This window comes from Anticarsia gemmatalis, chromosome 13 (genome assembly GCF_050436995.1).
Source record: "Anticarsia gemmatalis isolate Benzon Research Colony breed Stoneville strain chromosome 13, ilAntGemm2 primary, whole genome shotgun sequence".
Taxonomy (NCBI): Eukaryota; Metazoa; Arthropoda; class Insecta; order Lepidoptera; family Erebidae; genus Anticarsia; species Anticarsia gemmatalis.
Window position 1 is genome coordinate 765,974 of NC_134757.1, and position 15,831 is coordinate 781,804.

Consider the following 15,831-nt stretch of genomic DNA (forward strand, 5'->3'; position numbering starts at 1 on the left):
GGGCCGGCGGCGGAGCGCGGCGGCTGGCGGCCGGGGCTCACAACGCGGTAACTATTATGCTCTGGCGCGGCGCCGCGCGGTACTAAGGCAGGGTGTACTTGACGTACGGCACCTCCACGTCGTCGCCCGCCTCGTCGTTGCAGCACAGCTCGAACACCAGCGCCTTGACGTGGGGCTCCAGCTTCTTCTTGGACACCTTCATCACCACCTCCGACATGGGCAGGTTCAGCCGCTCCTGGCGCTTGGCCTTGGGCATGAAGAACGAGTACAGCATGCACACGCCCTGCGACAACATCGTGATCTCCAGCTTGTGCTCGTTCTTGAAGTAGTCTAAGAACTGCTGGAGGGTGATCTCGCCCTTCACCTCGAACCTGTCCCACAGCGTCCATTTCTTGTCGTAGTAAGTATTTGTGGGCGCCGCGATAGGCTCGGAGAAGCCGAAGAAGGGTAAGGCGAGGTTGACGAATCCGTTCTTGAACACTTCGAGGGTATTGAAGCCCTGCGCGAGCTTGTATAGTTCGAGACAGACTAGACCGGCGACCACGGAGGTGGTGGTCGCGATGGCGGGGATGATTTTGCCGGCGATCAGTTTGGAGCGATGTCTATCCGCGGGAGGGATTTTGTAGTTAGCGGCGCGGAGGTTGGAGGCGGCTACGATGAAGTCCATGTGGAAGTTAGAGTCGTCGTCCTTCTCGAAGTCGAGGGGGGTGATCTTGAGGGAGCCGAGCTTGGTGGGCGCGGGCAGCTCTGCGATCATGTTCTCCACTTTGTCGTGGTCCATGTCGTCGTTGTTCTGTTGCAGCTGCGCGTCTGTTACAGCGATCTTTACACCGGATTTCGGGCTGAATTCTGGCACCTGGAATAATTGACAAAAAAAGTTTGTGTATTTATCACTACTGATAGGCACAATTTGATTCGTGTTATGCGCGAAAACAATGTTTAACCCAGGGAAGGACAAATACGATTCTTCTTTTTATTAATATTTTTCGTAGGCATAAGCTTGTAAATGAATGATACATACCGTCACACTGATAGCAACTTTAGCAATCCTCTCGCGATCCACACATGGGGCAAGTCCGTACACATTAGCTCTTAGATTAGCAGCGGCTACGATGTAGTCCATGTGGAGTTCATCAGCGGGGTCGAACTCGAGCGGCGAGGGACAACGCTTGGGGCCCGACCAGAAGGGCGCGCCGCTCGTCGTCTGCTGGTCCGGCGGGAAGTTGTACAGCAGCTGCTTGATCTGGTTGGAGTACTGCGCCTCCCAGTGCAGGCGGGCCCAGGTCACACAGTCGTCGAAGCTGAGGGGACGCTCGTTGATTGCGTTCTGGAATATACCAATATAACCATTTAAATGAAAGCTCGAAGTTTCTCTAATATTTGCGTTTTGACTTCATACGCGATGGTTTCAAATTTCGATGATGTTAAAAGATAATCCTGATATTTCGCAACAAAAATATAAAATTTAAGTTAGCGCTCAGCTTCAACATGCTATGAGAGAGACCCTCAGTGAACGTTTTAAGTCATTTGTCAACTATTAAACTTTTTGTGTTCGAAAACAAATGGACTAGCTACTGCACAGAGCGACAAATAAACTAGAGAAACATAGTCAAGGACTGAAATTTTATTAGTTTTCCTTACCCTGACACTCTCGATGGCGTCGAGCGGCTGGCTGCCCGGCAGCTTCATGGTGCGGTCGAGGAAGTGCGGGTCGCGCAGGTACTGCGCCGCGTGCTCGGCCGCCTGCCGGAACAGCCCCTCGAACTCGTCGCGCGCCCACTGCAGCGTGTGCTCGATGGCGTTGGGGAAGTTCTTCAGGGTGCAGATGGGGATGCTCTTCTCGGGCGGGTCTTGGGACGAGCTGTACGATTCTGTCAGGAATGGCACTACCACCTGGAATTTTAATGATGATTTATAAATGATTGTTTGATTTATATTTTATCATGGTTGCTTTTACAGATAACCTGTATTTTTGTCACTGAGAAACAAAATTATTTGTATCAAAATGGGATGGTACACAGCTTTTTATGTACATAAGAATACCACAAAATGTCAAGGCAGAGTTGAAAATATACCATATACCACAAGTAAGAAACATTTGTTTGACTATGTTTTAAAAACCAAAATCCTCGAGATCGCATGTAGCAAAACCCTAAATAATAAAATAACAGAACGCTTGGTCAGACCTGCGTGTTGCCCTTGGTGCCGAGCGTGCCGCTCTCCAGCAGCGGCTTCCTGTAGTAGACACAGCGGCGGTCCATGTAGATCCTGGCGTCCACGTTGTCCAGCGCGTTGGCCACGCCGTCCAGCGCCTCGAAGAACGCGTCGTCGTACACCGCCTCCGTCTCCGGACACACGCGGTTCTCCTGCGCCAGCACGTTCACCGCTGGGTTCATGCGCTTGATCACCTGAAAATAATGTATTGATATGTTAGTTAACATGTTTTTGTCATCCATAAAAACGTACATAAAAATACCCATTGTTCTAATAGAAGTAGGCAGGCTCTCCAAAAAGCCATCCGAGAGCTTTGCCGGGTATTATAGGACGATGGAATAGAGAAGTAAACGAAATTGGCGTTTCATTTACTTCAAACTCACTAGCAACAATCCATAAATTAAATAGAAAGTTGTTTATTAAATGGTGGTCACCTTAGCAGCGGTACTGGACTTAGGTTTCTGCACGTCGTAAGGTCTGAAGAGGAACTGTCGGTTGAGGTTGGACTTCTCGATGAGGTCCATGTCGGTGACGGTGATCTGGCCGCCGTCTGCTCCCACACCGATCATCGCGAAGTTCTTCAGCAGCTCGCAGCCGATGGCGCCCGCGCCTGACAAAAACAATATCAACGTTAAGGGATGCAGACTAAAAGGCATATATTCTTGTTCACTGGATTCAATGGACTCGTAGATCGACTTCACTAGATAGTGTTAGATATAAGAAAACGTACTTATGCCAATGGCTGACAAAATTCTCCTTCTGAATTGAGAGATTTTAAGTCGACTTTGATAGCCAAATGTATGTTGGAGGCTTCGCTTTCCTTCAAGAGTTTATCAATAATTTGATACATATGAGTCATAATGGTTTCCTACATGTATAAGAAACACAACGACCTTGAAAAATCTATTAATTCGTTAATTCTATGTTGTCTTAGATCTTTGGTATAGGTCTTCACTTGAGAGAAACATAAAGCTGTATTTATCTAAGAAATTAATAATAAAGTATCACTTATCTGTTTCTTAAAAAACCAGATATAATTTGAACCTTAATTTGAAGGTTTACAATTCCCTAGTTATTAAAATCACATAACTATCTAATTATCTCCGGCGTATATTATTTACTACGATAGTGGTGGTGTTATCAACTCGTGTGCAAAATACGCTTTATATAGACAAACAAAGGATTTCTTGAGTGATTGTAGAGATGGACATGTGACGTCTTGTATAGAGTTCATGGCACAAGTACAAAATTATTATATTAAATACAAATATATAATTTATATTTCAGGTTATTTTTGTACCCTTTTACATGTAGAGGAAATAAATCATATTAAGTGACTATTATGTCCAAATAGCATACTACTTAATATTATCTTTATTAAGGTTGTAAATACAAAAGTCTTGCCTGTTTGCTGTGGCTATACAGCTAAGCTCGATTCTATTAAATCTAGCATAAAAACAGATGAAAACTCGGAACATCAACTAAGGCCACAGTTGATGAAGTCATTTATTATTTTTCCAGTTACCCGAAGGCAAAGACGATGATCCGAATCAACTAGCCCAACGTTTTCGGATTGCATCAACTTTTTATAACTGCAATACACTATAACAGTGACGGAAAATGTATACATCATGAAGTGTTACTTAAAAACGAACAGAATGCGGCAACTATACCAATGAGTTATCTATACTCCATGACTAAGCGTTAACTAGTAACATTTTTTACACTAGAACAAGGATAAAAACTACATTTCCTACATAATAAGATAGCAACATGTCTATACAATAAGTGCAGTTGTTTTCCGGTTTCGTAGCCGCGGAGACAAAGGTATTTGTGTTTGTAATTACTTCACGAAGGTTATATCGACCGCAAACCGTGTAGGGACGAGTCTATTCTGTTTCAATGTATTATTACAGATGCCTATGTATACATTTTAGTATTGTCTATGTATTTTTCTTGTAAATGTGAATAAGGTTGATAAAATGCACAAAGGCTATCTATCCTAATTTTTATGACCGGTTAACTTCAAATTAGTTTAGTACTCCCTTTTAGGTGGAATACTGACACTTTATTTATTGAATAGGTTATCCGATAAAATGGGCTATAACATAAATGGTAGATACAATCTTTGGCTCATCTTTCATAAAATAGACTATGAATAGACATATTTTTCGTACCTACGCTGGCCAAGTGTAGGTTGCATCTTTTCAAAGTACAAAAGTTTGAAAGGAATCTCGGACCTGCAAGATTCTGAACCATCTCAGTGTAGGAATAGTCTATGAAAAGTTACTGTGTATCTTCTTTCGGAATAACATGACCTTTTGACAATCACCTTCAAGTACAAAACTTAGACATATCTAATCAGGATGAGCACTGTGCAGTACTCGGCAGTAGCGGTCTTTTGTACAGTTACAAACACTGATAACACGTGATAACAAATATAAACAATGCATCTTGTGACGTTATAGGGGAACAACCTTATATCTTGTTATTTGAAAATACGTCATGACGTAATAAGTAAAGTTATAAGGCTGGTAGCTTTAACGTTCGCACAAAAGTATATTGACCATTAATGTTACAGTTAATTAAATTCGCTTTCTTTTTTAATTTCCAAGATACTTGTTATAAATTAAGATTTATGAAAGAAACCTACTGCTAAATATATCAGGCGAAACCAGGTATTTTTTAAATAATTTTATTCTGCTACATTTGGCTTGAGTCGGGAATAGGACCCGGGACCTCATAGTCGATAGTTTAAGTTGCAAACACGGATTACACAACAAACACAGACATTAACTTTTCTTAAAACACGAAATTGTTAAAAATCTATTGTAATGACAAAAGTATTGGCAAAAGAACAAATATCATGTTTACTCACCAACAATAAAGTACTTCAGTTCACCCAGCCTCTTCTGGAAGTCCTTGCCGAAGACAGCCACTTGTCCATCGTACCTGGAGCCAGTTGGCTTGCAGTTCTCCTCAGTGATAGCTGAACGATCCTTGGGCAAGCATTCAATGGCATCCAGGTACAACCACTGGACGATAGGGTGGAACTTGCCGGAGCAAGCCTTCATTACTTCCTGAGCTACTACTCCTCCGATGGCTGCGTTCATTGGGTTCAGGTCACCGGATGATACCTGAGGAAGATGATGGAACATATTTAGCATTGAGGAAAAGTAGCATTAAGAAGTACAAGTACTAAATTTTGTTACATTGGGGACCTTGAATTCTACAATTATATTTAAAATTGCTAGATTAATCAGGTAATTATTTTCCGGAAACTGTAATATAGCTTAAATTACGACATAACCTTCCTATGTACCTTTGTAGACGCGAATACGTATGTACATATGTCTGTTAATCTTTCAAGCAAAAACCAATGCAGTAAATAAGTTGTTACAGCGACATCGCGACAAGATATATGGATGTAAATAAAGGGATCTTTGTAAGGATCGTAGCAAGTGGCGTTCTATGGTCTCTGGGCAACATTGTTTAAAAAAAAGGTTTCATGTATGTACATAAAGTCCAATCCGTCCAAATGTTATAAATACAAAACTGTTATTGAAAAAGGTTTTAGAAACGTGTTTTAACCTTCCAAGGGTCATTTAGCCATAAACAAGAAAAATACATTCTCTTAAAAACAAATTGTTATCGTCATTAGTGATTCACAAGTCATTGACCCCGTATTTACATATGGCGTGACGGATACCATGTCCTCTCCACGTGTGGTAGAATGTTAGCGGAAATAGACTAAAGAAATAGTAGGGTGGCTCTATTTGATCTCATGAAGTATTCATACATAATATAAAATTAAGAGCCTGAGAACCTCTTTGGCTTTTCACGAAAACATCAACAACTACGGAACGGAATTTCATGCGGTTTTCACCAATAGATAGATGTAGAATTTCTTAAGGATAAGGCGAAGCCGGGATGGGCCGCTGTGGGTATCGCGAGATATGATTATGTATTCATCACTTGCTTTGCACACAAGAGGTAAAGGGTTAAAAATCAATAAGCTAATGACTGTTCCAACTTAAGAAAGCTAGCCATTACTGAACAATCAAGCTGATTTTTCTCCCAGATACACTGATACATTATACACAAAAAGTACATGGTATATTATGTACAAAGTAGGTATGTTTTCTTTACACAAGCTTACTATGGTTTCTATTTACAAAGCCATATTTCCAATCTTATTTACAAACACACCATTATACTATAATGGTAGCATGTATCATAGATCTTTATCTATATAGCATTGGAGAAAAGATCAATAACATTGTCAAGCCTTTAGTGTAAAACTTATGTGGGTAATAACACAACACCACCTAGGGTAATATATGAATGTTCTATATTATGATAATTGTTTTTATATTAGACCTAGGACAGTCTAGAAGATACAGAAATTTGGGATACATCTGCAGCTAATAGGAAGCCTTTTCTGAGCTTATCATTTCTTTTGCTTCTAAATCTTTAATATACTAGCTTTATTTCATTTATTGATAGCAACATAAATGATGAAGACTATATAATACCTCAGAACATCCTATGAAGGCACAGTGATTGATATAAATTGAACAATAAGTGCCGAGCAGTCAATAATGTAATTAAAACAAAAACCTCACCTTGCAAAAAGTGTCCAGCAACTCAGCATTCAGTTCCAAATCACCATTCTTAAATGTATCAATAGCTTTCACGTAGTCCATGAATTTAGCCACATCAGCATCACACCAGGGGCCCGGGAGACGACCCTCGCCCTCCTCAAACTTGTGAAGAGCAGCAAACGCAATATGTAGTTGTTGAGGATAATCAAACTTGCCAAAATCAGTGATAACAAACTCCGGGTTTGCAAAAGACTCTTTTAAAGGTTTAAATTGCAGTTTCTTGGGCATCTTGACTTGTGTTACGATGCCTCCTCGGATGTACTTGGAGCAGTTTGTGGTGTCTCCGATGCTGAAGGTGTAAGGGCCCAGGACTTTGATCTTCCGGGGTTCACAGCCATTTAGTTCAGTCAAACCTTGAATCTGAAATGTAGGAAAGGAGATTTTAGACTTATGCAGTTTGTGAATCTTTTTAATACAAGTTTTTTTGTATTTATTAGCTAAGTATGCTGCTTTCACTGTATACAACCATGAGTTTATGTGCCTAAATAAAGATGTGTTATTGTAAAGAAAAATGTAAATAAATATATGACCGACATTAATTGCAGCATTGTTTAGCTGGTGATGATTATTTGATAGCAGATTATGATAATAATATATTGATATCAATCATGTTTTTTATCATGACCATAACCTACATCTAATTAGCAAAAACAACAACCTCAAGACCATAAGAGACAACCAACTCTATGAAATCTATATAATCATGTTCATAAAAGTAGTTTAGTAGACTATAAGTTAGTACTTTTTCTTATAAAATGTTTGAAATCATGTTTAAAGGTATTTGTATAGGTAGTTGGGCTGACAATAAGTTTCAGAGAAGTGAAATTGGTCATTGCTTACTATAGATTGAAGTAAATTAATTGTGCAATGAGTCACTGCTATTGTTGCAGATGTTAGTCTTGAGAGGAAAATTTAAGATAAAGGTATCTTTCTAGAAGGTTGATTTTAATTCTTAGCTTAATAATGTGGTTGATAATGATAGTAATTCTTTCTCTGTAAAGAATTATACAAGATAAAGGTTTTGTTTATATGAATCTATGTTATGTTACATAGAAGAGGCATATTTTTAGTAGTAGATAGACATCTGAATATATGATTCTTGTATTTTACTCAAGTTATCTTTAGAAATATGAATAACATTTGAGAAAATCTTTTTGTGTTGGGATAGCATGATTCATTAATTAGGCTATAGGCTACCTGGCCTTATGATAGTTTTTACAGGAGCTGAGTAATTATAAGTGTAGTCGAGGCATAGCTTGTATTGCATAATACTGTGTAATATCATAAAATGGAATATAACCGAGATATTATCAATTATTCATGCTTTTAACTGTATCAGTATAAAATAACTTGTTGATACATGTTTTATTTATGATATTGTATTGTTTTATTCAAAACTAAGCAGAGATATAAACCTACATAGGTATTGTTTCATGAGACTGTTATACTATAGTAAGTTAAACACCAAATTATATTGATTACCTCATTTTGTTAATTATTCCATCATAAATATTCATTACTATGGGTTTTTTTGCTTTTTATATTGAAAAATACAATTAGAAGTCAAAAGATCAAGACAAATCACCTGATGATGCCTGATAAAGACATCAATAGCATAATATTCTATACAGAACAAGTGCAGATTATACTACACCTATAAAACATGATAGCTGATGCCATTACCCATTTTACCGATGACAACATAACGTTATCTGTGCTGGCAGCTAGTCAAAACCTGGTCAAGGTTGGCCAATGATACATGGGACTATAACATTGACCCCCAACTCTACATGATTGAGCATCTATATGTCAATATTTACTTAATGAGTAAGAAAACATTATGTGAGGTTATAAACCTTTGTGTGCTGCGAAGCGAGAATCAATTTTACTTTTTCCCAAGTGCTGTGTTAGTGTGTAGTGAAAAAAAGGGTTTATGCTGCACATTATGCATGAATAAACAGTTGGGATGCTATAGTTGCTGTTTCAAAAGGATAGTTAATTGGTCATGCTTATTAGTATGATCCGTTAATGTTTGTGTACATCAGTCAGCTGACTCAAGTCAGAGAAAAATTGTATGATTAAGTTGCTTCTGGTAATAACTAAGTATTAAGTAGAATACAAACCTCACTAAAAGTAACATAGTCTCCATCCTCCAGTCCGTGACGGGTGTCATCCAGACAAGTGACCACAGCCTCGTACTCGTGTGTGATGTCCGCAATCATGGCCGACACCGGGTTCTCCCCCGTTACGTCCACCACCGTGAACTCCGGCCCAAAGTCACAGAACACCTGCGAGAACAGCCCCCTAGTATCCGCTATTATTAGAGCTATGTTATTCGCATGGGTTATAGCAGCTATACGCTCCTGCTCACCCCATGAAGCACCAGTAAGGACTACAACTCTAAATTTACGTAAAAATTCTTCGGTCAACGGACCGGTGTACGCAGTCGTAGGCACGTAGTGGTTCAGCTCCGACAGCTGCTCGCACGACGCCAGAGCCCTGTTCTGACCGATCGCACTCTCCGACAGGTAGAACTGCGACGACAGATCAGCAATAGTACAGTTCCGCTCATCGTGAAGAGTCACCGACTTCACTCCGCCGAGGATCACGTTTTTCGCCACCTCCACCCCGAGACCTCCGAGTCCCGAAATAAGCACGTCGGAACTCGCCATCCGCCGCATGGCATCATGGCCCAGCACGTAGAGCTGTCGCGAGTACAGACTCTCGTCGATCTCGTCCTCCACGCGCGTCCCATTGTTCGCCATTGCCGAGTTGTTGGAACGTGATTCTCCTGTATTTAGTTTCCGCTTTTTCGCCGGGGGGTCAACGGAATTATCGGCGACTTCAGCACTAGACATCGGGCACGAACGCGCACAATTTTGCCAGAATTTTGCTTTGCGTTTTAAATTCAGAAGAAATAATCTTCAATTATTAGAAAGCGACATTCGCGCTTCGTCAAGGCCCGCTTACTCACTGTCCTGAAGTTAGTTACGAAATACGTGGAAAATGACCTGCGGAAATGATATTTTGTTTGGTTATTTTTCTGATAGTTCGGTAAAAATCTAGATTCTGATGATCTCTAATCGTCACTGATAATTTCACTTCCAAGTCCTTACAATTTAGAACTGGACTATGAACCAGCAGCAAGTAAAATGTACTTTTTCTTTGCCTGTGCTCTTTTTATTTATGGTAACATTACACATTCGCAAATAGTTGCAAAGAATGCAGTCCCACTGCAAAAAAAACATATCTCGTTACAACGTTTTATGATTATTGATTTTGATTGTGCATTTAGAAACTATGGTATTATTAAATTATTTGTTATTTTTATCAAAAAGTGTAAATTTTTGTGATAATGAAATTCGTTCTCAGCAAGATTTATTTTTTACATTTTATTTCAACTTAGTAAACAAATTATATTTTGGCTTTTTAAATTATGCATATTTATGTTAAGTGTTAATTTTGGATGAAAAAGCAGTTAAAACCCGTTACAATAATATTTAGACCGAATAATAAAGATTCACGCGAATGGTTTTTATATTTTTACAATTTGATACGAGACGACGTCTCTAAAGAAGTTATTAGCTTTCATATAATTCTGTCAACAAATATTCGGATAATGTAATGTGCTATTATGGATAATGAAAACTTTTAAAGTAAATATCTTAAGTTTTGAGCTATATTTTATAATCATATACCTATTTGACTAACGCACTAAGTTTGAGTCTACCCTTTTTATATCCGAACTTTTAGCTAATATTTCGTACTGCCAACACTCCACCTGTCAAATGTCAATCAAATTGGTTCGCAGCTAACTTCGGAGCAAACAAACCATTTTGTTTCAATCCGTGGATTCTATTTCAAGTTCACGACACGGTGTAATTGACTCGTCGTCCGATTATTTGTTGTGGTACTGATCGCGAGTGAAAGGAGCTCGAGCAGCATGACTATAGTGTGAAACTATTGATATTGAAATATTGTGAAGTCCTTGTATTATTTTATTTTGAATCGAGTGTTTAGATTTGTGAAAAATGGTGCAGGATTACGTGTCTCCCGTAAGGGTTCACAAGTATCCCTTCGAAATGGTGATGGCCGTGAGTATTTGAAACTTATCCTGTTGTTATTAGTGATAATTGTTTTTATTTACCCATATGGTAGTGACAAGGTCAGCGTAGATAATGACTGATAAAAAGTTTCGTTGAATGGGCCCCCTTAGTGCTTGGTCAACAAGATTTCTCAATAGAATGATTGCAATGTTTTGCAACGCTGACTTCTGAAATATTTGCTTAACACTACCAATGTTATGTTTGTGTTTTAATTCATAAAACTTGTGTGTAAATAGTGTACCAACTGAGTTATATACTTTTTATTTTTTATTTCTGCTGAAAATATTCCAATAGGAATATTCCATGAAGTAGTTAATGCATCATATATAATGAAAACAGTATGATACACATTACATTATGAAAGAATCCAATTAGATAACGGATAATTAAGGTAAATTGTTGTTATAAATACAATTATCATAACATTGACACAGTTACCATTGTAAAAGATTACAAACTTACTTTGATACAAAACATTGTTTTATCCTTGTATTGGGAGGAAAACTTTATTCTATAGCAGTAGAGATGTACTGTACAACCACAAAGAAACAACATAAACATTATATTTGTAATATATTATCCTGTGCATAATTTTATATTTCACACAACTTTGTTAGGGGATGTAAACCTCTAACAACATTTAAATAAAAACTTTTAAAAATCCTTAGAGGCATCTAACATTCAATTTCTCCTAAAACAATATTATAAACCTGGTTTTTAACTGAGCTTTAATTTGTATGGTGAAACAAAGGAATGAATGCATATCAATTTGTTAGCATTTTTATGTTAAAAAAGTATTTAAAAAAATCTTTTATTGTACCTAAGTATATTGTACCAAAAACTATACTTTGAATTGAATTCTGAAATATTCCAATAAGATGGTCAGATTCTACAAATAATGTAAAATATCCTTACAAACTATTAAATCAATAGGTATCTACCTAGGTACCTACTATTTACTAAATACAAAAAGCGTAGTGTCATTATATTTGGAAATATTATCAGCTACTACAATAATTGTAGTTTATTTATATCACCCACTTCCTTATGTTTTTATTATTGATCCTTATCATATAATATAAATCAGTAATACCTTTAATACCACAATATTACAATCAATTGTTATCTATAAAATAGCACACCTGCTAACATACAATGACACACTTTTAAACCATACTTTTGTAGCCCATAATTATCCCACTGCTGGGAAAGAGAACCTACCAAACCAAAGAAGAACCTTCTCCTTTCATGTTGAGGAAGGTGAGAGCTGATATTATCAGGGATTTACATAACTTGCATATTTCCCTGTTATTTAATCATTGTTAAACGGGAGAAAAACCCATATTTATGTAGCACACATATTATATTATTGTTATTAGATAATAACAATAATATTTGAATATAATAATATACTTTATTAATAACCTATGTGTGTCAGATTGTTAAATTGTAATTAAATATTACAACTGTCTGATTTATATCAGCGTATTACACAAGATATTTGCTGCAGTGTGTAAATAGTGATATAAATCTTCGTTATATTTAGACATCTAGGTAAAAACATAAATATTTACTAAAGAATAAAAACATAAAAAGTGTGAAAAAGAAAAGAAAATTCAGACACATCAGAAAAAAGAAAATCTGTAGTATTTGTCGAGAGACGCGTCGTCACTTGATGCAACCAAATTGTCAAAGTTTATAATCACTGTAAAGATAATACATAATTAGTTTAAAAAAAAATGTAAGTAATTATATCTTTCAACATGTTACGTATCAATGTCTGTCTCTTAAATAAAGTAATAACACATCACTCAAGTATTCAGAAAGAGTGCAAAAAGTACAAACAATAAAAATATATCGCATTCTTCATATTGCACACATTTCGGGCATACTTTCACGAGCGCATCAAATCTGTGGGCTTATGTTCTGTGACGTCATTATTCATACGCAGGGCTGTCACGCTGCTGAAGAATACTACCACTGGACTAAAAATATGTAGGAAATTTTCTTTCAAATCTAATTTCCTTAGTGGAGTTCCCTCCATCAATTTTATGCGACTTTAGCTAGCCCTACATCGACATAGCTATCCTGCAGTTTTCACGACCAATTGCAAAACCTTTTTTTGCATTTTAAATTGCTTTTTTCTACCTCAACCTGGCATATGACCTAAACATACCTATTAAACAATTGGCGATGAAACCCGGTCGTATTCAGAGAGGCGATTTCCTGTTCCTATCGAGCCAGCTCTCGAGATACTAACAGAATAAATCAGCGCTACTTGCATAAGTATTTTGAAAAAGCTAGTTTTCTTCGCAGTCGAAATATTTCGAGTAAAATTTTTCATGAATAATTTTTACGCGTATAAACAATATAAATTATGGTAAGTAGTATTAACCCTATATCCAAACAACAGCTGACTGCGACACGCGACATTATTCGTCATGTTTATAACTCGGGCTAAACTTGCCGATTTTGTCTTCAAACAAATGGCTGAAACGTGATGCGTATAAATATTAGTTTTTAATATTAAGTAGGCAGGAGTTGAGGAAAACCGCATAATATATGTTTTGTGGTTCATAATAAAACGAACATGTCTGTTGTTAGCACGGATTTGTATTTTTTACTGTTACCATCTGCTAGACCGAAAATCATTAGGCTTTTTGTCCAGAGACTTTAGAGATCTAGCTATACCTTGCAGATTGTTTTGTTTATATTGCTTATTTTGCTCTCGTAAGTCGAAGCGGGATGTTAGATAGCCTGTACACTTCCTTATGAATGTGGCTATAATACATAAACACTGTATAATCTAACTGGTATGAACCGAGCAAAAGAGTATATTAATGACCAAAAAATGATTTTGCAACAAATTATTCTTCAATATTTTTTGTAGCTTTTAGCTATCCAAATCGCTACGCAAATCTGTGAAAATGTAGTAAGTCGGTATTAGAGTATAGATATTAACTGTCAGTAGATATGTATAATAAATGCGGTGGAAACGTCCTTGCTCAAACAAAATGCGTAATTCTAGCAAGCGTAAGATAAAAATCGATTGCCGAAAATAATTCGCGTATCTATCTTTTATCAATGTTTTAATACGTAGGTCAAAACCTTTTAGTTATTCGATTAATTAAGCCTTAAGAACCATGTTATAAGACCATATCAAGTAGATATTGGCAACATTTGGTAGAAGTTGGTGTGTTTGTATCCCCTTGCAGAATCTACGAGGGAAGTGGAATCATGTCCGCCACGAGACTCCCGGTTTATGCCTGAGGCGTTTGAAATTTCAAGCCCGAACATGAGAGGGTTTGAAGTGTTTTGATGTTTAAACCAGTACCCCATTGCTCTTGCGTATCAGGCGGCATTGCTTGAGCTTTGGGCACAAATTTCCTTCGCATTTAAAGCGCCAAGATGAGGGAGTTTGAAAAGTTTTGGTGTTTAAACCATTGCTCTCGTGTATCAGACGGCATTGCTTTAGTTCTTTTTTTTCTTTTCTTTCTTTAATAGTTACGAATCTCCGCATTTGGAGAGGCACTGAGTTCTTCGCTGCTACGAAAAAGACTTCTCTCACGCTATTTAACTTGGCCTGAAATATTCCTTATATAAAGCAGCTCTCGACCCGGGTATCTCACATGGGACCTTGAACCAACCAGTATATTCAGTAACTTGTAAGGAAAATATTTGCTTATCGTACACATGTGGCTTGTGACTATTTGTTCTCTCCTAATGATATTATTTCCAAGAATATTGTGGGTCGTTATAAGAAGAAATGTTTTCTGCGAAACAATTACTTTGCGACCTCTAGCCAATAGCTATAACGGTATTAAAAGATTGTATCATTACCGATAGTTGTAATATTTGAAGATACTTACCTATGCCATTTATTGGAATTGTTGATGTTCATTTTTAATGTCAAACTCCTACTCAACATTAAATTTATCTAGTGTTGCGAGGTGTTTCAAACATTTTCGACCTAGACGATTACTTCTAGAACTCAGATTTGTTGTAATTATTTTAACGTCTTACTGTCTCAATTTTAGGCACTAATCTTCTTTAGTAATAAAAAAAGTGAGTCCACTTTGCTGGCCAAATGCGGATTGGGGAATTTGCGTTCTTTCCAAAATTATATTATTAAGGGTCTCTAGGTTTTTCCATGATTTTGCTTCAGCATTAGACAATGATCATTATTTCTAATACACGTCACACATATCTACCTGACTTTCGAAAGTTAATGGGTATTTTGTTGCCTAGGTTTTCAACTTAGACCCCTTACATAGGAGGTTTAATACCACTAGCAATCAACCATGCTCTAGTAAATACTTTTAAAAGTTTTTCTGGTTATACTCCGGTATTTAATAACATAGTTACCTATGTGTGTTGTCGTATGCGCGTGTGTGCGTAACACGTGTCGTGAAACCGTTGCCGCTGATTGATATTGCGAACTATAACCTATCTATTACCGCAAGTGGTAATGTACGACAATTTTACTTGAATCAATGCCTTTATTATTATTTATTGTTGCTTATTGTTACTAGTAGTATCGAGGTTTAAAATAGATGCATTATAAAGTGGTAGATAGACGTTCGAATCGATCTTTGTTGCGTGAGAATCTTTTCTTTATCTTTCTTTTGGTCATTTCGCTTCTGATACACGGGTTTACTAGCAATGCGGATGAAAAAAGCCTCTGTCGTTTTTTCGAAATATTATATTCTCGGTCTAGCTTAGTCGTTGGACTGTGATGACGTAACTGGCAGTTATCAAATTGTCTTTACGAATCAGCAGAAATCTAACACTAAAATAGACAGTCATACAGTAAATTTTCCCCTCTATAATTTGTATTCGTATAACCT

General features: G+C 37.3%; 2 protein-coding genes across 4 annotated transcripts in view; one reads left to right on the forward strand and one right to left on the reverse strand.

The window, feature by feature from the left end:
* Window positions 1-62: 62 nt before the first annotated feature.
* Uba1 (ubiquitin-like activating enzyme 1) lies at window positions 63-10,112 on the reverse strand. Of its 2 annotated transcripts, XM_076121685.1 has the most exons (9): window positions 9,995-10,112; window positions 9,002-9,889; window positions 6,840-7,238; window positions 5,093-5,351; window positions 2,649-2,824; window positions 2,187-2,408; window positions 1,642-1,893; window positions 1,022-1,327; window positions 63-856 (listed from the first exon to the last, which is right to left on the reverse strand). In XM_076121685.1, the coding sequence occupies exons 2-9, from the start codon at window positions 9,734-9,736 to the stop codon at window positions 83-85; spliced, it is 3,123 nt and encodes a 1,040-aa protein (XP_075977800.1). In that variant the 5' UTR covers window positions 9,737-9,889; window positions 9,995-10,112; the 3' UTR covers window positions 63-82. The 2 variants fall into 2 exon arrangements, with proteins under 2 accessions (XP_075977800.1, XP_075977799.1); XM_076121684.1 differs by having other exon boundaries at window positions 9,002-10,051.
* Window positions 10,113-10,710: 598 nt separating this feature from the next.
* retm (real-time) overlaps window positions 10,711-15,831 on the forward strand; it is a 108,365-nt gene continuing 103,244 nt past the window's right edge. For both annotated transcript variants that reach the window (XM_076121535.1, XM_076121536.1), the window contains exon 1: window positions 10,711-10,972. In XM_076121535.1, coding sequence (XP_075977650.1) covers window positions 10,910-10,972 — 63 coding nt within the window. In that variant the 5' untranslated portion in view covers window positions 10,711-10,909. The remainder of the gene's footprint in view (window positions 10,973-15,831) is intronic.